The 24,148-nt window shown below is 35.5% G+C and overlaps 1 protein-coding gene across 4 annotated transcripts in view; it reads right to left on the bottom strand.

The window, feature by feature from the left end:
• DPP8 (dipeptidyl peptidase 8) overlaps positions 1-24,148 on the bottom strand; it is a 68,123-nt gene that overhangs the window by 10,193 nt on the left and 33,782 nt on the right. For 3 of the 4 annotated variants that reach the window (XM_043984616.1, XM_043984617.1, XM_043984619.1), the window contains exons 12-15: positions 16,138-16,217; positions 4,000-4,152; positions 3,561-3,696; positions 2,200-2,345 (exon numbers count right to left, since the gene is read on the bottom strand). In XM_043984616.1, coding sequence (XP_043840551.1) covers positions 2,200-2,345; positions 3,561-3,696; positions 4,000-4,152; positions 16,138-16,217 — 515 coding nt within the window. The remainder of the gene's footprint in view (positions 1-2,199; positions 2,346-3,560; positions 3,697-3,999; positions 4,153-16,137; positions 16,218-24,148) is intronic. The other variant, XM_043984618.1, reaches the window with a different exon arrangement.

Here is a 24,148-nt window from a genome sequence, read left to right on the forward strand (position 1 = left end):
TGCCATCTACATAGCCTTCTTCCCCTGATACCTCAAACTCTAGATCTGAGAACAGTAATAATATCAACACTACCACTGCTGGAAAGGGCATGTAAATCATTTGGTCTATGGCACCAATCACCATTCTCTCTGACTTCTCTGTCCAATTTTTCTCCTGGTAAAACATAAACTCCTTGAGGGCAGCACTTACACTGTGCTTGAAACATAGTAAATATTAATAAATGCTTGTTTCATTCACTTTGGGAAAAGGAAAAGAATTTAATTGCTTCTGTCTCACATTTTAAAGTAACAAAAGTCTAAGAGAGAAAAATATGTCAGTACATGAGGCTCAAGGAATGAAGGACATTAATGAAATCATTAGAAACAAGGTGCTGGTAAATATCAACCAGAAAGCATTGTATCACCTATAGTAGATACAAAGAAACATTAAAAAAATAGTCTTTGCCCTCAGAATTTACAAACTGGTTTGGGGACACAAGATAAACAAGTGAAAAGTTAAAAAAGCATAAAAGGGATAGATAACTCAGTAAGATATAAGAAATTTTGTGAAGCAATATGTGATTAACTATCAAATGAATATCACAGAATATAAGGATAGAGTTGTAAAACCCTGAAATAATACAGTTAATACTCTTCTCTTCAAATTTGGATACAATACCTCCACAAAGGCCTTCTCTGATACCTCACTGTGGAATAAAGGCCGTGACTGTCAGCAACAGACTGTGCCTGCTTCTCAAAGACTAAACAACGAAAAGCTCATCACCAGCAGGTTTGCCATTAAAAGATGAAGTTTTTGGCTTTGGTGACTCATGAAATACTTAAAAATATAAAATAGCCCTTAAGCCTGTGCGATCCATTCCACTTCCACAGTAAAGACAACAGAGGGATTATAAAAAATAGTATTAGGGGTGGGATAACTGCTGTTACTCTTAATGTGAAACAAGTACCCAATGGAGGGCAGCTAGGTGGCTCAGTGGATAGAGCACTGGCTCTGAATTCAGGAGGACCCGAGTTCAAATCCAACCTCAGACACGTGACACTTACTAGCTGTGTGACCCTGGGCAAGTCACTTAACCCCCACTGCCCAGCAAAAAACAAAAACAAACAAAAAAACCCCACACACATAAAATAAAGGACTTGGCAGTTGGTTTTATTACATGCAAGAGTGAGGGATTAAAACGGAGGATGGTACAAATATTGCACAAATATTCATGAAATAGTGGAAAACCTGGCTGACAGCCTCTAGCACAATGACAGATTCTCTATGGAAGATTTATGGAAAGACATGGACAAGAGCAGACTAAAAAGGCATTGTTAGATTATGATTTTTACCAGTGGAGGGCAAAACTCCCATGATGAGGTCACAAATACATAATGAAGTGTGGATACAATAACTACATACCTATCTTCTGTCCCTATGAAATTTTTTGCATCAAATATTATTTTTACTGAAGGAGCTGGAAAAAAGCCAGAGAATGCACAAGGGAGTACAAACACTTAAAAGAAATCTAATACTTATAAGCCAGATATTATTGCTACACACTGATGCTTATTTTCTCCCTTACTTTAATGCTGTGGAATGTGGGTGTTAACATAACCTTCAAACAACACCATCCAACACAGAATCTAGATAAAGAAGAACTTAAGAGTAAAGATTTGTCATTGTTCATCTAGCACTGAAAGAAAGCATGTACTTTTTAACTGGCTCATCTAAATACTCCAAAATATTTGGCAGGTATTTCCTTGGAGTGGTGGACAATTCATCAGGCTACAGAACTTGATGTAAATATTTTTTAACAACATCAAATTCCTTTGATCTGACCCTATATTCATAAAAAAACTCTTCTAATTTTAATCAATTTTATAAACAAATTTCCCTACTGAGATGAGATCATGTTTGCTGGCTGACATAAATATTCTAGTATTTAGTAGTGACACATTGATTTATAAATAAGTCTTCTGAAATTCTGGTTATTTGTTCAAGTCTAATCATGAATAAACTGAAAAAAATTTTTAATTTAAATTAAAAAAAAATTATGAATAAACTGACAAAATCAAATCTCAAACTTCAACTCATTCATCACATTTATTAAGCACATATTAATGCATTCAAACCTAAGAGGATGCAAGACACTAGATATATAGACAAAATCCTAGCTCACTCAACCTGACTATAGCTACTAAATGTGACACACTTACCTGAGGACCACCATAGATGAACAGCACAGTGGGATATTTCTTCCCAGGCTGTAGATCATGAGGTTTGTACATCATTCCATATAATGTGAATCCTGTAGTACTCTCAAATGAGAAGATTTCTGGTGGTGTGTAGTCAGGAAGAGGACCTGTGGGCAAATAAAACACAACCTTAATTTTAATGGCATTTATTTTATTTTGTTTTTTAATTTTAATTAATTTTTTCCAAAGGGCATTTATATAGGAGCACTGCAATCCTAACTTCCTTCTAGACAAGAAAAAACTACACATGTTCTCACACACACACACACACACACACACACACACACTCTCACTCACTCTCTTCAACTGGTAGGTCCAAAATGAAACAAGAACATCTTTGAAAGATTCTAATGAACATATCAAAAGATCCACATCAGAAGTGGAGAAATATGTTTTGTATGATTCTAGCACTGAAGAAAGGCATTTAAAATCAAATATACACAGACACACACAGACACACCCACAGAGCAATACTGAATTGGACCAGAAATGGATAATACACTGTGTCAAGTTTAGTGCAGCTTACTTTGATGGTCGAGCCAGCACTACTTTATTGTTTATTTCCACCACTGAATGACCAAGTGGAATATTTAAAAACTGTATTTAGTTCACTAAGGCTATATACATCTAGTCTACATCTCCACCAAAATTAAGGTTCTTTTGCATGACAATCTGAGTAGAAATAAAACTGTATTGCTATGAATTCTTTTATGTGGATTAAGTATACTAGTAACTCAAAGAGTTCCACCAAAATTTCTAAATATATATATATAAACAAGGGAACAGAATTCTAGAACAGGGCATGCTCAAAAGTAAGACTGTACTTAGGACGTCCAGTCATTTAAAGGGACATATACTCCTCAGGCATTATGATCCAGCAGTCACGAGGATAGCACTGAGGATAGTCACTTGTTAGATCTTTTCCTCAATGAAGCAATTTCTTTGGCTGGAAAGCTTTATTGGAAGAGCAAGCAGTGTTCTGGTCAGCATATATTTTCCTCTCTTACTCATTTAGGAAATCATGTAGTTATATTTAAGCCCTGGAGCTTCCTCAAATCTATGATAGCTTTTCTAATGTTCCTTTCAAAAAGGCTTGCTGGATCCACTTCTGCTAAATCTAGGTGGCAGCCCATCTAATCTCACTATTTAACAGATACTCTGGGGAGGTGAAATTAATTAAAAGCCTAGCAGCTTAGAGAATAAACTAAATGGTGACAAAGACAAAAAGAAAGATCAGCCCAACAGTGTACAGACATATAATATAGGTACAGTTAGTCAATTCACTTTTCTTGTTTAATGTCAAATTTAAACAAAATGAGTACCTGCTGAATCTAAAATAGTGGCCCAAAATTCCTTTGTTCTGCGTGCTGGGTCATCTTCAGGACCTGAGAGCTTGTAAAGGGACACACAGTGTGGATTCTTCTGGTTACTGTATTTACTTATAAATAAATCACAATGCTGGAGAAAGGGAAAAGAGACAATTATTTCCGTGTGTGTGGTGTTTGGGGTTTTTTTGCTCCATGGTATCATAAAAAGATTTAAAAATCTGAATTAGACAAATTCTGTTTGAGCTATACTATGCTATGGCAGGGGACAGAATAATGGTTTAACTTTTTATGATCCTATAATATATACCTTTAGGGAGAACTTAATGTTAAGTTTAATATGTGCTTAAGAGAGTTAAATTGCTACACAAACCAATTTTACTTACTTCAAAATATGGACAGGGTCTTTATGAACCATTCAGACAGGAGTTAATACCTGGCTAATACAGCAGGAATGAGAGTAGCCACGATCTGTCAACCTTGTCACCTCTCCAGGATTGTCATAGCTGACCACATACAAGTGATGCTCTAAAGGGGAGTCTTTAGTGCCCTCAAAATATACCAGCTTCTGAACTTCATCAACTTGGATCTGCCAAAATCCAAAAAGTCAAATCAATGTTCATTTTTATTTTACACAATATACAATTAATGTATTTTGAAACTAAGTTTTATGGTCCAGTCTCAATCTCATTCATCTGGTTACTCTTTGACTTGTGTTCAGCATTTTTTTTTCCCTTTAGGGATATAAACTACTCTGTCTTCTTACCAATAAGAATACATTTAGTTTGATTTTGTTTATAATTTAAACCAAGACCAAGTCCTGTTTATAAGGAAATAAAACAGTAGGATTTGTTTAGAGTTGGCAGTTTCCTGCCTGATCAGGGTATGTATTTTTATTAAGAAAAATACAGAAAATAAATCCCATTTAAAAACCCCAAAATAGGGGCAGCTAGATAGCACAGTGGTAAAGCACCGGCCCTGGATTCAGGAGTACCTGAGTTCAAATCCAGCCTCAGACACTTGACACTTACTAGCTGTGTGACCCTGGGCAAGTCACTTAACCCTCATTGCCCTGCAAAAAAACAAAAACAAAAACAAAAAAACCCCAAAATACACCACCAGCACATAAAGAGCAGGTATAAAAGTCTGATTTTATTTTAAAAAATAACTTTCATGATACATCCTGTTCTGATGCAGGATACTTTCCAAAAACCCTTTTTAGAAAACATTTTGATTAATAACAGGAAACAAGGAAGTGGCTTTTAACTTTCGGCAGTATTATCCCTAACACTATTACATTTGATCAGAATCTTTATGTTTTTCCATTACACATTGTGAATATTGGTATTCTGGCTCAGCTTTCTTCAAGCTTCACACAAATCTTCTCATTATTTCTCTAAATTTCTCTAAATTCTTCATATTTGTTGTATAATAATATTGCATTAGACTTATATATCATAATTTGTTCAATCATTCCCCAATCAGCACATATTTTGTTTTTAGCTTTTTGTTATCACAAGTACAGATGCTATGAACATCTATATATTATCAGTAATGGGATCTCTGGATCAAAGGGCATGAAAAATTGGTACCTGTTCATGCACAGCTCTATTTTTTTCTAGAATGGTTGAAACAATTCACAGTTCTACTAGCAAAGAAGCCTACTCACCTATTCACAACCTTTTAAACAAGATTCCCTTCCACCCCCCATATTTTAGTCTTTCCTAGCCTAATTAATTAATTAATTGCTTAATTAAGATGGTATTTCTAGTTTGTTTTAATTTAAATTTCTCTACTCATTAGCGATTTTGAATATTTTTTCACGTAGTTAGTGATAGTTTGCATTTCTTTTAAAAAGTATGTATGTTTCTCTGATCATTTGCCTACTGAGGAATGGCTTGATCATTATAGTGCCAATTTCATATAGAATCTGAACAACAGACTTATCAGTTATTTAATGCAAAGATTTTCTCTCCCATTATATATATTTTCTTCTGATTCCAGTTGCGATGGTTTTATATTCCTTTGTGTTTTAAATAATTTAGATTATGTCTTTTGTCTTTGATGATTTTCTTTTACCCCTTTTCTGGTAACACGTTTTTCCTCTAACGATAATGGTAAAAGATAAAACATTTCATTCTATTCTACTAAAAAACAAACACAACTATGACTTTTTTACATAGAGGTCATTTATTAGTTTGGAAGTAATTATGATACAAGGTATAATAAAATGCTGATCTAAATCTAAACCTACCAAACTGCTTCTCAGTTTTTCTATAGTTCTTGTTGAGTAAGCGATCCCATCCCTAAGATGTTTTATTTTAGGGCTTATTGCTGTGCATTTCTGTTTCCAGAGCTTGCTTATCTGATCAATCCTATTGATCTATTTTTAATCTATTACCAATTACCTTTGGTAATTACTGCTTTATAGTACCATTTGGGATCTGGTAGTGCTAACAACAGCCTCTTTCATTTAAAAAAATTTTATCTTTCTTGATATTCTTGACCTTTGATTACCCCAAATTAATGGTTATTATTGTAATTCTATAAAATTCTTTAATGATCTGATTGGTATAACACTGAATCTACAGAGTAATTTGGATAATATCATCCTTTTTATTGCCTTTTCCTTCTATTATTGCAAGGAGCTTATATAGCATATGAATAAGTGAAAAAAGTATTGTGTTTACTATGTCTAAAGCACTGTGCTAACCTCTGGGGATAGAAACAGAAAAGTAAATGAGTCTCTGATCTCAAAGAACTTACATTCTAATGGGAAGATAACGCATTTGAAAGGTTTTAGATAGAAATAAGATAGAAAGGTCCTTAGGATATAGTTGCAAAGTAGATGGTAATGCTCTTTTTAATGCCATTTCCACTGATAAAATCCTATTATTTTCTGAGATTGAACCATTTCACAGTGCTAAGGTCTTTGGTGGCAAGGACCTTCTTTTCCAGGTTGTCAGTAATTATGGCTCCTACACCTGCAAGTTTCTAAGTCACATTGTCATGGGGGCTTCTTCCCTAGATGATGGTTTTGGAGGCTGAGGTGGAAGCAGAAGCAGTAGTCTTAAAGGGCACTGCTATTCCCAATGCTTATGGGTTCAAGGCCCTGAGCTATCTCCCACTGGGGAGAGTAGACATCCTTATTTTGCTGCTGGATTTACTGGGAAAAGTCTATCTCAGTTACATGTGATGCTTGCTTTTGGTTTTAAATAGATACTTCTTATGATATTGAAAAAAGGTGCTCCTATGGCTCTATTTAATAGGGATTTTGGCATAAATATGTGTTGTATTTTGTTTAAGGCCTTTTCTGAATCTATTATGTGGTACGAGATGTTTTTGTTTATGATTTTGCTGATTATTTTTCCAATGTTTAAACATCCTTGCATCCCCTAGAATAAAATCCAACTTGGTCATAATGAATGATTTCTTCCATGAATTGCTACTGTTTATTTTGAAAGGATTTTATTTAAAATTTTTGAATAGATATTGATTAATGATAATTGTATCATTCCTAGGTTTGGTTTTAGACTTATGTTTGTTGTCAGGTGCTTTTCTCTTATTTGTTGAGAATAATTTATATACTATTAGTACTGTTATTTAAAGGTTTAATAGAATTCTCCAGTAAATCCATCAGGGGCAGGAACTTCAACCTGCCTCCACTTTTGAAATTCCTTTACAGCTAAGTCTATTTCCTTTTCTGAGATTAGGTTATTTAAGATCCATATTTGATGTTCTATTAGTTTGAGTATCTTATATTTTTGAAGATATTCTTCTATTTCTTTTGTGTTCTCATATTTGTTTGCATATAACTGTGTACAACAGATTCTGATTTTTCTTTTTCTTTCTTCTTTTGTTATAATTTTACCTTGCTCATCTGTTATTTTGTTGAATTGATTTTCTCTCCTTAATCAGATTGGCTAAAAGTTTATCAATTAAGTCTTTTTAAAAATTTCAAATATTTTAATAAGAGTTCTCTGCCAGGCATTTAAAACACCAGTTTATGAAGATAGACTCCATTAGAGAGAGAGAGAAAATACAGAATGCAGGTAGCCACATTGCTGAGGAATCTTCTTGATTTGGAGCAGGATGTGAGAGTCCATTGCTTTCTGGTCAGCCTTGTGCTGCTCTGTAATCTCATATTTCTCTTTTTCTGTGTCCAAAATCTCTCTTTCTTGGTGTCTAGGTTTACGGAGCCTCTTCTTCTTGAAGTAAACATCAGTAAGATGATTTGGAATTTTCACACCTTAAAGGTTAACCCTGGTAGAAGTGGCAATGACAAATTTCTGATGAGTTCTTCGCAGAGGAACACGGTTGATGGTCAGAGGTCCAGTCACCAGTAGTAAGCCACTAGCCAGCTGGTTCAAGAAAACCACTCTCTTGACCCTGTGGCAGCCAGTGAGCATGATCAGAACCGTGTCTGGGGTGATGCTAGATCGGAGTCTCCTCATGTGCTGGCTGAAGGGCTTTTTGCCATGACTGAGCAGCTTTCTAGCCACATCCTCAGTAGGGTAATACCTAGGCATTTTGCGGATCTTCACCACTCGGTTTCCTCCATTCTTATCCCCACCAACTAGCTTTGAGATGGTAGCATGGTACCTTCTCTTTCTTTTTCCTTTCAATCCGGGTTTTGGGTGCAGTGTACTGGCGTTTGTACATGGCCCGCCAGGAATACATGGCAGACCTTGAGTATCTGCTAATCCCTCTGGCCAGGACTGGGTTGAGGCTGCAACGCTTTCGAGGCTTTTTCATCACCTTCTTGGCAGCATCTTCTTTTTTGGGCTTCTTTTCCTTTTTTTCTTTTTTGATTTTTTTTCCTTTAGTTCTTTTGGGGGGTTTTGGTCCGCCATCTTGAGAGACGGGAAAGAGCAATTAAGGTTTTTAGTTTTATTTATAATTTCTATGCTTGTAGGTTTTTTTGACTTCTACTTTATTTCCTTTAAACTTTAATATCTCTTCTTTTGTGCCTGTTTTAGGTTTGTGAGCTTCTTAATTTTTCAAAATGTATATTCAGTCCAATAATCCTCTTTTTTCTTTTGTTAACATTAGTGATATGATTTTTTCTTTGAGGACTCCTTTAGCTGCATCCCAGAAATGTTGGTTTGTTGTTTCATAAATACAATTTTCTTTCATATATTTATTGTTTCTATGATTTATTCTCGGGTCCACTAATTATTTGGTATTTTACTGTAAAGTTTCCATTTGGGTCTGTGTCTTTTGTTTGTACTGTACAAACTGGTTACTAATTTTTATTACATTATGATCTTTAAAGGATATATTTACAATTTTGATCTTTTTACATTTTTTTTGCAAAGTCATTGTAACTTAATACATGATCAGTTTTTGAAAAAGTTTCATGTTCTTCTGAGAAAATATATATATTCCTATTTAGCAGGTCCACTTAGAAGACGGCATAAGTCTTTTAGGTCTGTTTCCTCCGCATTTTGTTCAGTTCTACATTTTCCCTTTGGTTTTCTTTTGTCTTAGTTTTTATCTTCTTGTAATTCAGTTAAAATTTTTTTTCTTTTATGAATTTAAATGCTAAGTGATTTAGAGCATTTAAATTTAATATCGATACTGGTTCGTTGTCTATGGTTCTTTTCTTGTTTGTTTGTTTGCTTTGTGGGGCAATGAGGGTTAAGACAGGGTCACACAGTTGGTAAGTGTCAAGTGTCTGAGGCTGGATTTGAACTCTCCTGAATCCAGGGCTGGTGCTTTATCCACTGTGCTACTTAGCTGCCCCTGTCTATGATTCTTTTCAACATAAGGTAATTTTCTCCTTTATCTTTAAAAAAAATGTTTTGAATGTTTGTTTTTGCTTTGTCTGATAACATAATTGCAACGCCTGCTTTTTTGGATTTACCTGAAGGAAAATATTTTATTTTCCTAGCCTCTCATTTTTACTCTACATGTTTCTGTTTTGTTTTGTTTTGTTTTAGTGAGGCAATTGGGGTTAAGTGACTTGCCCAGGGTCACACAGCTAGTAAGTGTTAAGTGTCTGAGGCCGGATTTGAACTCAGGTACTCCTGACTCCAGGGCTGGTTCTCTATCCACTGTGCCACCTAGCTGCCCCCATGTTTTTGTTTTTAAAAAATGCTGCTTGTAAGAAACAGATTGTGTGGTATTGTTTTCTTATTCAATATGTTACTTTATTTTGTTGGATTATTTATCCAATCACATTTAAAGTTATAAGATAGGTTTTACATTTTCTTCCATTTCTCTCCAATACATTTTTTCTAAATTAGGATTTTCCCCATCTCTGCCCATTCTCCTATTGTTTTTTTCTTCTTGAGAAACTATCAGAATTATTTCCCCTTCACTGCTTTGACTTTGCTCAGGCTATATCCCCTCTATGTTCTTCTACCCTTTCCTCCCTTTTTATGCGTCCTCCCAACCTGTAATTTAGTTCTGCAAAAAATGCTGATTCTGTATTCATATCTGGTAGGTGGAGTATTTTAAGATTCAGGTCATGATGCTTCAGGCCAGGTTGTCCATCATCATTTCTTTTTTTGTTGTTGTTTGCAGGGCAATGAGGGTTAAGTGACTTGCCCAGGGTCACACAGCTCGTGTCAAGTGTCTGAGGCCAGATTTGAACTCAGGTCCTCCTGAATCCAAGGCCAGTGCTTTATCCACTGCACCACCTAGCTGCCCCCTCCATCATCACTTCTATTCAAATTCTCCTTGTCTCCCTATGTACATTTAGAAAAGAATCTCTTAATGGTCTTTCTGGATATCTTATTGTTTTTGACTGCTCTATTTGTTTACCCATCCTGTATTTCTGATATTCATAAAATGTGAGGAGAAAATACTTTCTTAAGGTCTGGGTTTCTTTCTAGGAATATTTCAATTGCTGCTTTTTATTAAATGTCCAACCTTTTTCTAGTTGTTGCTATTATTATTACTAATGGTTAGGCTCAGATTTGCAGGATGGGTCACCTTTGGTTGCATCTTGAACTTCTTTGTTCTTTGGAACATGTTATTCCATTCCCTCCAGTGGTTTCTGGTATGTTCAGAATAGTTCTATGCTATTTGAATTTCCTTTTCTTAATATTTAAAGGACTTTTTCCTGGTAGCTTGCAAAATTTGTTGTCAATGAAACTTCAATTTAACTGTATCTTGGAGTTTGCAGGATTTGCTTTATTTTCCCTGGAGGCATTATGTGGATTCTTTTAATTGGCACTTTGCTTTCTGTAACCAGAGGTTCTGGGCAGTTTTCTTGTATTACTTCAGGTTTTTTGACTTGAGATCTTCTGGAACACCTACAGTCCTTAAATTGGCTTTATACATCTTGTTTTCGAGATCAGTGTTTTTTTGCCTGTGTGGAAATAATGCTCTTTTAATATTTCTGGGTTTTGCTTCTCTTTTTTTCCAGATTGTTCTTTACTTCCAGATATTTGCATTCACAATCACAGTCATTTTCTCTTTTGTTTCTACTTGCCATTGTGAATTCAAATTTTCTGTTCTGTCAATTATTTCTGCTGTGTAGGCCATAAATTCTGCTTTCACAATTCTTATTTCTCTTTTAAATCATTCTGGCACATCCTTCTGTAGTTCCATGATCTCTTAGGAAGCCACAGGGTCTTCTGCCTCATCAGGTGTTGATTCATTTTCCCTTGTGTCAAGTGTTTGAAACCAGATTTGAACTCAGGTCCTCCTGAATCCAAGGCTAGTGCTTTATCCACTGCAATACCTAGCTGCCCCTATATTTGGTAATTTCAATCTTTTTTCTTTTAATATCATATCACTTTATGACTCCCCTTTTGAATGTGGTTTCCCTAGGAGTTGGGAAAGCATTCTCATTTTCCTCTATATTGGGAAATTCATGGTTCCCCAGTCTTAATCTCTTCCCCAAGTGACTTCTGGGGGTATAGGACTGGTCATATGCACCTTTTAGGTGGAATTTTTTGATATATAGTAAATCTATTCAGCAACCCTCTTGATGTTGATGCTCAGAAGGTTAATTTCATTTATATCCATAGTTGTCATTGTTGATTTTCCCCACTATCAGATACTATTACATATTTTTCCCTTTTGAAATAAAAGAGAGAAATCCACACTAGGATCTGTAAAGTTTACATGCTTGGAACTAGCAATCCCAATTTCTTTTCCCTTCTCTCCCAAGCTATGAATAAATTGCTGGGTCCTGCTATTCCTCTCTACCATCTACCCATCAGACCTATGTAGCTGTTTGTTTTGCTCCCCACTCTGCCTGAATGGAAAGAGCACTGGTCCAGTCGTCAGAGGGTCTAGGTTTGAATCCCACCTTTGACAGTGACTGCCTATGTGGCCTTGGATAAATCACTAAACCATCCTGGGTCTCAATTTCCTCATATTTAAAATTAGAGGATTGAACTAGATGGCCTTAGAAGTTCCTTCCACCTCTCAATCTCCAATCTCTATACCACCTGCTTACTTTTTATACTTCTACCACCAAAATTTCTTTTAAAAATATTTCCTTTCTACGTCCACATAAAAGTGAGGTTCATGAAATTCTAACTCCTTCCATTGCTCCTGCTTCTCCCTTTCAATGATCTTTATCTGGACCACATCATCTACAAGATATAGTAAGTTCCTCTGGCCCCTTTTCTTCTTCCCTAGATTGTTTCTATTCCTTTTTGAATACCCAGAATTTGTCTTTGTTCCTTCAACACTCCTTAGGCTGTGAAGGAACTACAATCTTTCTTCTCTCTTTCAGAAAGTAAGCTTTGGATCTTCATTTAGCCCTTCTGAACAGTTCATACTTGTTCACCTTGCTTAAATTTCTTTCATCTCCTAAGTTTGCATTTCAAAAACACTATCCAACTTTAATTTTCTAAACTACAGTGATTGGAAATGATCAATTTTATTAAAAGTCCTTATTTTTCCTTGTGGAATTATGGTCAACTTTGCCAATAATGATAATAATAGCGAGCGTATATATATATATATATATATATATATATATATATATCACTTTAAGATTTGTAAAATCTTAAATTAATATTATCTCATTTGAGCCTCACCACATTGTATTATTGTAGCTTGTCCTTCATTCTCAGAGGACCATGACATCAGGAGAGATGTCATGACTAGCACTCTCTCCTCCAGAGCCATCTGGGTCCAGTGGCAAGAAATAGATCAGGATGACTGGAGATGGCCCTAGATGTTTAAGGCAATTGAAGTTAAGTGACTTGCCCAGAGTCACACAGCTAATAAGTATCTGAAGTCATATTTGAACTTAGGTCCTCCCAAATTCAAGGCCAGTGCTCTATGCACTGTACTACCTAGCTGCCCCTCTTCACTGCAACTCTGTGAGATAATTGCTACTATTTCCCCCAATATATAGCTGAGGAAAATGAAGCAGAAACTAGGTTAAGTAACTTGCACAGGTAAGTATATCAAGCTAAATTTGAACTCAAGTCTGTTGACTCTAGTCCAAAGTGCTCTTGTCACTGTGCCACTTAACTGCCTGTCAAATAGCTACATTATTCTTAAGCACCATCTTAATTTATTATATTGAAAGTTTTTCTTTGTGCATTTCTTTGTCTCTTTGGTGTTTTTTTGTTCGTTTGTTTGGGGATTTCCTTGTAGAACCTTCTTTTCTTTTCTCTCTTTCATTTCTTTTTTTTAAGGTTAGCTAGTACCTTTTTGTTTTCAGGGGCTGAGGGGAAGCTTGGCTTATATAATCTCTCTCTTAGTTTTCTTGCCAGAGGCCCCCTCTCTTCTGTTTTTTAGCATCAGAACAGTTCTGGCATTGCTCTCTTACCCAGACCACTGGAGATTGGTGACCTCATGAACTTTAGCTGACTGAGTACTGAGATCCAGGTGAATAGATGATGAGGGGAGAATCTGAGAGATGGCAAAAGACCTTGCTCTTAGTCCCATTAGCCTGTGGGCTTTTTTCTGTAGTATATGTGGCTCACCATGGAGAACCCATAGTATAAGGGCAAGAAATAGAGTGGGAAGAAGCACAGGAGGTGTGCCAAGGGCTGAATGGAGAACTGAGTAGGGAAACAGGACAATGCAGTCCCCTGCTATCTTTTTTTCCCCCTGTGGCTATTACTTCATTGAGAATTCTTTCCTATTTCAGTTCTTTTTCTTACTTTATTGGTGGGTACTGCTGTTTTGAGGTAGTTACAAACAATTGGGTTTGGATGCAACTATTTCCTCAGTGTCCTAAAAAGCTCTATCACCCACTGTGTTTCCCAGCTAGTTAGAACTGCTCTACCTATTATGCTTTTTTTTTTCCTTCTTTTTTTTTGGTCCAGATGTGTGATTTCATGACTGTACTTTAGTGGAAATACTCTTTACCAATGCAGACTGGTAATTTACAACTTACAATCTTAGAGATTTACTGGGGGTACTGAAAGGCTGTGACTTGCTGAATGTCACTCAGTCAGGAAGTGTCATAGCTAAGACTTGAACCCAAGTCATCAGATTACATGGTCTCTCTTGTTTATTACATCCACATATGAAAAATGTTATTTAAAATTCTCTTGGGGCATTTGAATTCAGAGTCATAGTTACAACCATAGTGTGGCTTGTAAATAAGTGAAACAAGGTAGAGTGAAAAAGTTTCCTTAATTCAAAGAGCATATCAGATCTCACAGTAGCAGAAATTAGACATTCTTAATAAAGTGTATTAAGAGCCTGAAAATATTATTTCCTTTCAGTTATCCCTTTATACATTTTCTACCGGTGTAGATACAAACGTAATCTATTTTCTAAAAATAATAATTTATGAAATATTCACTAAAATTCAAAGTGACTTTTTTTAAATGGCCTGGTCATATCTTTAAAATGTGATTTTAAAAAGTCTCATTTTTTAAAGTTAGGTATTTCCTACTATTAAATTTTTATTTTCTGGATGAATGATGAAATAAATAAGCTGCACTGGGTATATGTGAAACCTAGATGGAAGAAGACAGTGGGTTAGGCCAGGACACAGACACAAGGGACTTCCTAGGTTTATACTAATCCCTGTAAAATGTTAGGACTTACTGTCCTTTATAAAGACAGTCTTCAACTAGCAGCTGGGAGCCAGACTGTCCAAAACTGAACATGATTAGTCAATTCCCTGCCCACATGCAGAAAGACCAACATGACAGAATGGACAGATCGGTAGTATTAGAGTGTAATGAAGGGGATCCAAGTCCTGGGTTCTGTCATTTATTAACCATAAGATTACCATTTAACATGTCTGAGTCTCAGTTTTTTTACTGTAAAGTAGGAATAACAAGATTTCTACTATTTGCCTCCCACTATTTTTGTGAAGAAAGTGTTTTATAAAAATTATAAAATTCTATGTAAATGTGAACTATTATTCTTCCTTCCATAAGTCCAAATTTATTTGTGACTTTACTCAAAAATCTCAAAGATTTAACCAGCTTTCCTCTTAATGACACCACGATACAGTGAGCTTTGGAGTCCGAGAAACTGTGTTGAGATGCTGTCTCTAACATTTACTACTTTGTGTGACCCTGGGCAAGTCATTTACTCCCCTTGTGTCTCAGTGAAGGTTCTGACTGAATTTGATCTCTGAGAACCCTTTTAGTTGCAGACCTGTGGTCCTATGATATTAGAGACCTTGGGTAGAAGCAAAAAGCTGCATCTTGAGTACCACCAATTACTGTGATGTCATTATAGTTCATAAGACATATATGTGCAGGGAGAAGAAAAAAAGGAGAAGAAAAAGCAAAGCAGTGTAAAAGGAGAAAATGAGATATTGAATGATGAGTGGTAGAATTACACCAGAAATTATCCCAGTGTCGTTCTTGCCACAAATTGGCAGCCCTGGCCTAATATTCAGACCTACATGAAGATAGTTTGGGGAATTCCTTTGATAGACTGAGAATCTGATTATTCTTCTTTGTCATAAAACAATCAAATCTATTCCACTGCTGTTTATCCTTTTCCTGGTCAGCTGTACACAAAATTTCTCAAGGGACACAAGGTAACAGCTAATAGCAAGGACACTGAGTCTCTAAACAGAAAAAAAATGTGTATTGTAATTGCACCAGAGAATATTAGATTTTAATCAGGAATTAAAGTTTAGACTATTCCCCACCCAATTGTTTATGATTCTTTATGCAAACAAGTCTGGCTCCTGTTCTTTATTCCCCCTCTCTATTCACATTGAAGACCTAAAAGGCAACATTTACTGTAGCTAGTACACATAATCCTTTAATGAGTCCCATATCAATTTGTGGCAGTTACATTCAGTCCTGCTCTAAATGCTAGCAGCACACATCAAGCCAACTGTATATGTTATGAATTCATGATATGATGGCTCTTCAGGATCCTATAAAGCCAGTAATCCTTTAGATATTTCTGATACAAAATATTCAAGCAGCATTGCCACATTGTAATTAGAAGTATGACAAAGTAAAATTCAAATATGAAGGACAGATAATGAAATGTTAATACTCATTAAATCACTTTAATGAGTCAGATAAACAAAAGGCAAACTTCTGTTTCTCTTCCCCATCAACCCAAGTTCTACATAACATTTGGTCTAAGACCAGGAATTATTTTAATTTGTATATTCATTTTATAGCATGACATAGACGCTGACCAAACCAAAATAACTTACATTAGATCCATGTCGGCCAAGCACTTCCCATTCACCACTGGTAATTGCTACTTCTTCTTTGACAGGACATTTGAAATCACCTAAAGACAAATACATAGTTACATTTGAAAATTTAGTAATATTCTAAAAATATACCCTTCATAAAATTGCCCTAAATTATGTTGTTTTGATGTAAAAATTGATTGCTCATGGGTAGGTTGAGCCAATATAATAAAAATGACAATACTATCTAAAGAAATTTATTTATTCAGTGCCATACCAATCAAACCACCAAAGAATTACCTTACTGAGTTATAAAAATAATAAGAAAATTCATGTGGAGAAGAAAAAGAACAAGAAAATCAAGGGAACCAATGGAAAAAAAGCAGAAAGGAAAGGGATCTAGTAATACCTGATTTCTATAAAACTATAATGATCAAAACAATTAAGTGCTGGTTAAGAAATAGAGGGATTGATCAGGGCAACAGATTAGGTATACAATATACAAAAACAAACCAGCATAGAAGGCTAGTATTTGATAAACCAGTTCCTTTTATGTCTTGCATCACTTTTCTTTTTTTTTCTTTTTCTTTCTTTTTTTTTTTTTTTGCAGGGCAGTGAGGGTTAAGTGACTTGCCCAGGGTCACACAGCTAGTAAGTGTCAAGTATCTGAGGCTGAATTTGAACTCAGGTCCTCCTGGAATCCAGGGCCGGTGCTTTATCCACTATGCCACCTAGTTGCTCCCATCCCTACAGCCTTCTTGACCTTCATCTCCAAATGAACATGGAAACCCACTTAACTAGGAGCAAGGAAGAAATTACCGATCAGAAATATGGATAGGAAAAGAGTTCATGAAGAAACAAGAGATATTGAGCATCAAAGAAGGTAAAATGGACATTTTTGATTCCATAAAATTAAAAAGATTTTGAACAAAAAATTCAATCCAGCTAAAATTAGAAGAGAGGCAGGCAAATGGGAAAAAATTTTGTAGTACATTTCTCTGATAATGGTCTAATTTCTCAGATACATAGGGAACTGATTGAAATTTTTAATGAGTCATTCCCCAATTGATAAATGGTCAAAGGATATTAAAAGATAATTTTTAGAGGAAGAAATCCATGCTATATGGAAGAAATTCAAGCTATATTAATAGCCTGGATCTCTTCCTCTGAAAAACTGCCTATGAAAATATAATAAAATGAATGTCATAAAAAACCTCTATGTGATTATAAAAAAAGATAAATGAAAATTAAAATGACTCTGAGATTCCAACTCAATATCCTCAGATTGACAAAGCTGATAACTGGTCAGGCCTTTCTGGAAAGCAATTTGGAACTATACCCCCATAACTACTAAACTGTGCATACCCTTTGATCCAGAAATACCAATTCTAGACTTATACCTCAAAGATAACAAAAAAGAAGAAAATGTCCCATATGTATAAAATTAGATATAGCAGTTCTTTCTAGTAGCAAAGAACTGGAAACTGAAAGAGTGACCATCAACTGAGGAATGGTTGATCAAGTTATAGTATATTATATGATGAATACTATTACAATGTAAGGAATGATGAAGGGGATGGCTTCAGGGAAACAAAGGAAGATTTACATAAACTTGCAGAGTGAAGTGAGCAGAACCAGAACAGCTTATATGATAACATACTACTGTAAAGACAAATGTTTTCTGATCAATGCAGTGACCAACTGTAACTCTGGACAACTTAAGATGAAACATGGTACTGACCTCCCAATTGAGAAGAGATAGAATGAGAGCACACATTGTGACTTTTTGGGGGGGCTATGGTCAATGTAGGAATTTGTTTTATTTGACCATATGTGTTTATAACAGGGTTTTGTTTTTCTTGCTTTCTGGGGTGGAGTGTGTGGGGGGGAGGGGGAGAAGGGGAGAGAATATGAATCTGAACATTTTTAAAAAGCTTTTTAAAGAAATAAACATCCCCAACAAATTATAACTAAACTCTGCTATGATGCATCAAACTCTGGCCTTTGATAAAACCATTTGAATAATCTTCCACTTATAACATGATTCCCTTTGAACTAACTGCCTTCCTCTGTACCCACAATATTTGTGTATGTGTAGAATCAGTTAATGACATTAATTATGTCATGGAATCTATACCTTTAACAAAAATACCTTGTATGGAGGTGACCCTGGGACCTTTAGTGAGATGCCAGTGGAACACAAGCTTCAGCAGTTTCTACTATGTTGGAAAGGCCTGAGTATAATCCCAGCAATAAAATCTTAGCTGTCTGAGTCTGAGGACCAACCTAAGTACAAAGAGGCTGTACAACTGCCAAAATGCTGGTCATGAAATAAATTCTTTGGTTGTGGCAACCCTTAAAACAAAACAAATACAAAATGGTCTTCAGTTGTGTGTGAACGCTCTTTAATTTCTGCAATGACTGAAAAAAAATTGGCAGTAAATGGGGAACTAAGAATCAGAGTTTTCAGTCTATAAACATTAACTACTGGTCCTCAAAATATAAAAATTTTACCAACTCCCAGGACTTTCATTTCCATTTTACCTTAGTCATCTTCAAGGATGGTCACATTTTTGACAACACTATCACACCAAACTATTCTGCCTCCATTATTTTAAACTATACTATTCCTATTATTACTATATATTAAATTAAATAATATTTGTTAAACCCCTAGAACAGTGCCTGCCATGTAGTAGGCACTAGAGAAATGCTTCTTTTCCCTCTCCCTATTTCAAAAAAATTCTTCACTTGACCCTCAAGTTTAGTCCTATGTCACACTTTTTCCTTCATGCCAAACTCTGATAAAGAGCTATCTCTACTTGCTGCCTTCATTTCCTCACTGTTCATCTACTTCTCAATCCTTCCGTGTAATCTGGTTTATTTATGGTTATGACTCTACTGAAAGTGCTCTTTCAAAAGTTACAAATGATCTCTCAATCACTAAATATACAGACCTTTCTCAATCCTTATACTCTTTTTTTTCCTTCTATTTTGGTTCTGATACTGTCAACTAGCCCCTCTTCCTAAGTATTCTCTTCTCCTTCTAGGTTCTATGACACTGATCTATCCTTGCTTTCTTCTGACTTGTCTAACCACTCCTTCAATGGAAGAGGCTCAGTTTTGAATCCTTTCCTCTTTCAGCTCAACATTATTTTCCATGGTGATCTCAGCAGCCCCCATGCTCTCAATGATCATTTGTTTGCAAAAGACTCCCAAATCTCCCAACCCTAATCTCTCTGTGAACTTTAATGCTCTATTTCTGGATATTTTTATAGAAATTGCCCCATAAGCAACTCAAATTAAACAAACATAATGCACCCCTCAAGTCCCACTCCCTCCAAATGTCCTTATTTCTTTTGAGCAAAATATCAGTTCTATTTCTACAAAACCTTTTGAATCATTCCCATTCTCTTTAACCATACAGTCCCTACCCTAGTTCAGGCCCACCTCTCACCTGAACTAATAGCCTCCTAATTGGTTTCCCTGATTCTAGTCTCTCCTATAATCCATTGTGCACAGATGCCAAAATAATCTTTTTTAAAGCTCAGCTTCCTAACCTTTTTTGGAATAGACCCCTTTGGCAATCTGGTAAAGCCTATGAACCTCTTCTAAAAATAATGTTTTTAAGTGAATAAAATATAGGATTGAAAAGGAAATCAATTATATTGAAATACTAGTTATCAAAATATTTTTTTAAAAGTCAAGTTCACAGATGAGTGAGATGAGCAGAACCAGGAGAACACTGTACACAGTATCATCATCAACACTGTGTGTTGATCAACTGATAGACTTGATTCTTCTCAGCAATACAATGGTACAAGATAATTCCAAAGGACTCATGATGGAAAAGGCTCTCCAAATGCAGAAAAAAAAAGAACTGTGGACTATGGATGCAGATTGAACCATACTATTTCTTTTGTTTTTGGTGGTGTTGTTTTTCCTTTTTGCTCTGATTCTTCTCTTATAACATGACTAATGTAGAAATATGTTTAATATTATTGTACATATATAACCTATATCAGATTACTTGCTGTCTCGGGGAGAAGAGGGAGGGAGAAAAATTTGGAAGTAGAAATCTTATAAAAACAAATGTTGAAAACTATCTCTACATGTAACTGGAAAATAAAAAAATACCTTTATAATTTTTTTTAAAAATCAAGTTCACAGGGGGCAGCTAGGTGGCGCAGTGGATAGAGCACCAGCCCTGGAGTCAGGAGTACCTGAGTTCAAATCCGGCCTCAGACACTTAACACTTACTAGCTGTGTGACCCTGGGCAAGTCACTTAACCCCAATTGCCTCACTAAAAAAAAAAAAATCAAGTTCACAGACCCCAGATTAAGAAACTCTGTTCTATAGCAAATGTGTGTCTGATCATGTCACTCCTTTGCTCAAAAATCTTCAATGACTTACCTACTATTTCTCTAAAAGAAAAATTTAAACAACTAATCTGGGCATTCAAAAGCTGTGAATAATGTGGCTCTAACCTACTTCTTTATGCATTTTATTGATGCACTTTTTTAAAATTGATGCACTTTTAATACAACAGACACTTCCCCACAAAAACCCACACAAATCTTCTATTAAGCATATCCCCCCAAAACAGGTATTGGAACATTACATTTTGAAGAGCAAAAAATCTGGGGTTGGGTCCAAAAATAACTTACCCAGCAAAATTGAGGATAATCCTGAATGAAACAAATGGACAAGTTCCAGATCTGGGAGACAGCTAGTGAAAATACACACTCAGCAGATAGAGTATCATGTTCAAGAAATAGCAAGATGGCTAGTCTCACTGGTTTGAAATGTACACAGAAGGAAGAAAAGTGTAAGAAAACTGGAAAGACAAGAGGGGGCCAGGTTAAAAATTACTTTAAATGGGGCAGCTAGGTGGTGCAGTGGATAGAACACTGGCCCTGGAGTCAGAAAGACCTGAGTTCAAATCCAGCCTCAGACACTTAACACTTACTAGCTGTGTGACCCTGGGCAAGTCACTTAACCCCAAATGCCTCACCAAAACAAAACAAAAAGAAAAGAAAAAAAAATTACTTTAAATGCCATAAGGTTTCATATTTGATCCTGGAGGTAAAAAAGAGCCACTTAATGTTTAATGAATAAGGGAAGGGACTAACAATACTTTAGTTAGATCAGTTTGACTGAGTAGAGGATGGAATGGAGTACCCCACCTGAGGCAGGGAGACCAATCAGCAGGCTATTGTAATAGTCCAGATGGGCCTGCACTAGAGTGGTTACAGTGTCAGAGGAGAGAAGAAGGGCAAATTCAAGATATTATGAAGATGGAATCAATGGGACTTGCCAACAGATTAGAGATGGGGAATGAGAGTGAGAAGTCAAAGATAATATCTAGGTTGTGAGACAGGAAGATTGGGAGCTCTTGATAATAATAGGGAAGTAACAAAAATGGAGGGCTTAGGAGGAGAGATAATGAGTTCAGTTTTAAACATATTGAGTTTAAGATGTCTACAGGATATCCAGTTTGAGATGCTCATAAAAGACAGTTGGAAATGTAAGAATGAAGGTTAAGAGAAGAGTTAGGGCTGTTTAAATAATTCAGGGAATTGTGAGCATCGAGATAAGTGAATCAACGGAAGCTGATGTGATCACCAAGATAAAAAGTATAGGGAAAGAGAAGGGGTCTCAGAATAGAGCCTTGGGGGACTTCTATGGTTAGTGGGTATGACCAGGATGGAGATATGGCAAAGGAAACTGAGAATAAACTGCCCTTATCTCCTCGTCTTAGAATCTTTAGCTTCTTTCAAGGCTTAGCTCAGGTGCTACCTCCTAATATAAAGTCATTTCTGAGACCCTCACTGTTAGTGTTTCTTCCCTGCTCAAATCACCTTGCAATAAATTTATCTGTGCACATTTGATCATGTGTACATACTGGAGTACCTACATTGATGAGATCATAGGCCCACAGAGGTTGAAGTATGTGTTTACCAGACCCAAACCACACGAATAATAGTATTTAATGGCACTAGAGCATCTTTCTTCCAAGAAACTACACTAAGAATTAAATATATTAATTATAAATTAGAATTTATAATAATATTATAGATATAAATTATAAATATATTCTTCTATATTATGATAGCATCATTAATGGGGATAATGAAAAACTTGTAGCAAAGTGAGTCTGTGATTCACTTAAGGCCTAAAGGCAGTGCTTGACAGAGCTAAAAAAACCAAAACCTAATACCTAACTTCCCACACCTATGTTTACTTGATTGGGTCAAGATAACTTGGTAAGTATTTCCTTATGTAAGCATAGGAGAAGTATATTTCTTATAAACTACAAAATAAATGTTTTCATTACTGTTGTTTTATATTTGTCAGCAACTGAAATGAGCTAAATTTTTAGTTAACTGAATGGGGAAGGGAAAAGAATAAACATTATATAACATCTACTATATGCCAGGCACTTTTCTAAGTGCTTTGCAAATATTATCTCATTTAAACCCCACAACATCCCTAATAAGGTGATCCCCACTTTATTATCCCCACACAATTATCCCCATTTTGCAGTTGAGGAAACTGAGGCAAACAGAAGTTAAGTGACTTGCCAGGTTCACATAGCTGGTAAATATCTGAGACCAGATTTGAACTCAGGTCTTCCTGACTCTAGGCCCAGAACTCTATCACTACACTACTGAATGTCAATATCAACAATGTGATAATATCAACAATGACACTAAGCGGATAGGATCCTGTCAAGTGGGATAAAGACTCACTATTTGAGAAAAACTTCCAGGAAAACTAGAAAGTTGTCTGGCAGCAATTAGGTATAGGCCAACATCTCATATCATATATCAAGACAGGCTTCAAATAGATATATGACCTCGACATCCTATGGATAGGGGAAGAGATCATGAGCAAACAAGGGGTGGGTAGAGAGGACAACAGAAAATAAAAGGAACAATTTTGATTACATAAAATTAATTTTTTTTTGCAAAAAAGAAAAGAAAACAATGTAGCTAAAATTAGAAGGGAAGCAGGTAACTGGGTAAAAAAATCTTTGTGGAAAGTTTCACTAATAAGGGTCTTACTTCCAAGGCATGTAGGTAACTGATAAGAATAAAGTTCATTCTTCAGATGAACAAGCAGTTTTTAAGGAACAAATTCAAGCAATAACCATATAAGAAAATGCTCCAAATTACTAATAATTAGAGAAATGCAAAGGAAAACTCTTTGAAAACTTTGGCTACTTTTTCTCTTTCTGATTAAATTTCAATATCAACTTGGCAATTCTATAATAAATAATTGATAGGGAATTTAACTGGTATTATATTACTTCATATATCAATGTAGAAATAGTGTCTTCTTTATTTTATTTAATGTACTCAGCAAGGAGCTAGGTATTGCTTTCCATTTATTCATGTTTTTCTTTATTACTCCAATGAAGGGCTTATAATTTTATTTACCTAAGTCTTTACTATTTTTGTTGTTGCTTTAAATGGAATCTCATTTTCACTATGTTCCCTACTTGTGTTATCAGTATACAAGATCACATTTTTGATAACTTTGATGACTATATTACTCTTTGTAACATTTTTTTATTTCATAGCTTTAGATTCTCTAGGTATATAATGATGCCACCAGAAATCTTTTTAAAGTTTCATTTCCTATTTTATAGTTATTTAATTATGGTTATTGCTTCCTTTCCTACTGCCATCAAACATTCCCAAGTGCTCCTATCCCTACACAACCTACCATCCCTTCAAGTTATCATCTTCTAGCTTTCCTCCCTTTCTCAGCCAAACTTATTGAAAAAGCTCTCTACATTCACTGCTTTCGCCTCTTTTCCTCCTGCTCACCCTTAAATCTTTGTAATCTGGCTCCTGATATAATCACTTAACTGAAACGACTTTTCCCCAAGTTATCAATGTTCTCTTAACCCTCAAATCTGATGGTCTTTACTCATTCTTCACCTTTCTAAACCTAACTATTGCATTTGATATTTGATCCCCCTCCCCTGTGTGGGGTTTAGTAACACTACTCTCTCCTTAG

The sequence above is a fragment of the Dromiciops gliroides genome, chromosome 2 (genome assembly GCF_019393635.1).
Source record: "Dromiciops gliroides isolate mDroGli1 chromosome 2, mDroGli1.pri, whole genome shotgun sequence".
Classification (NCBI taxonomy): domain Eukaryota; kingdom Metazoa; phylum Chordata; class Mammalia; order Microbiotheria; family Microbiotheriidae; genus Dromiciops; species Dromiciops gliroides.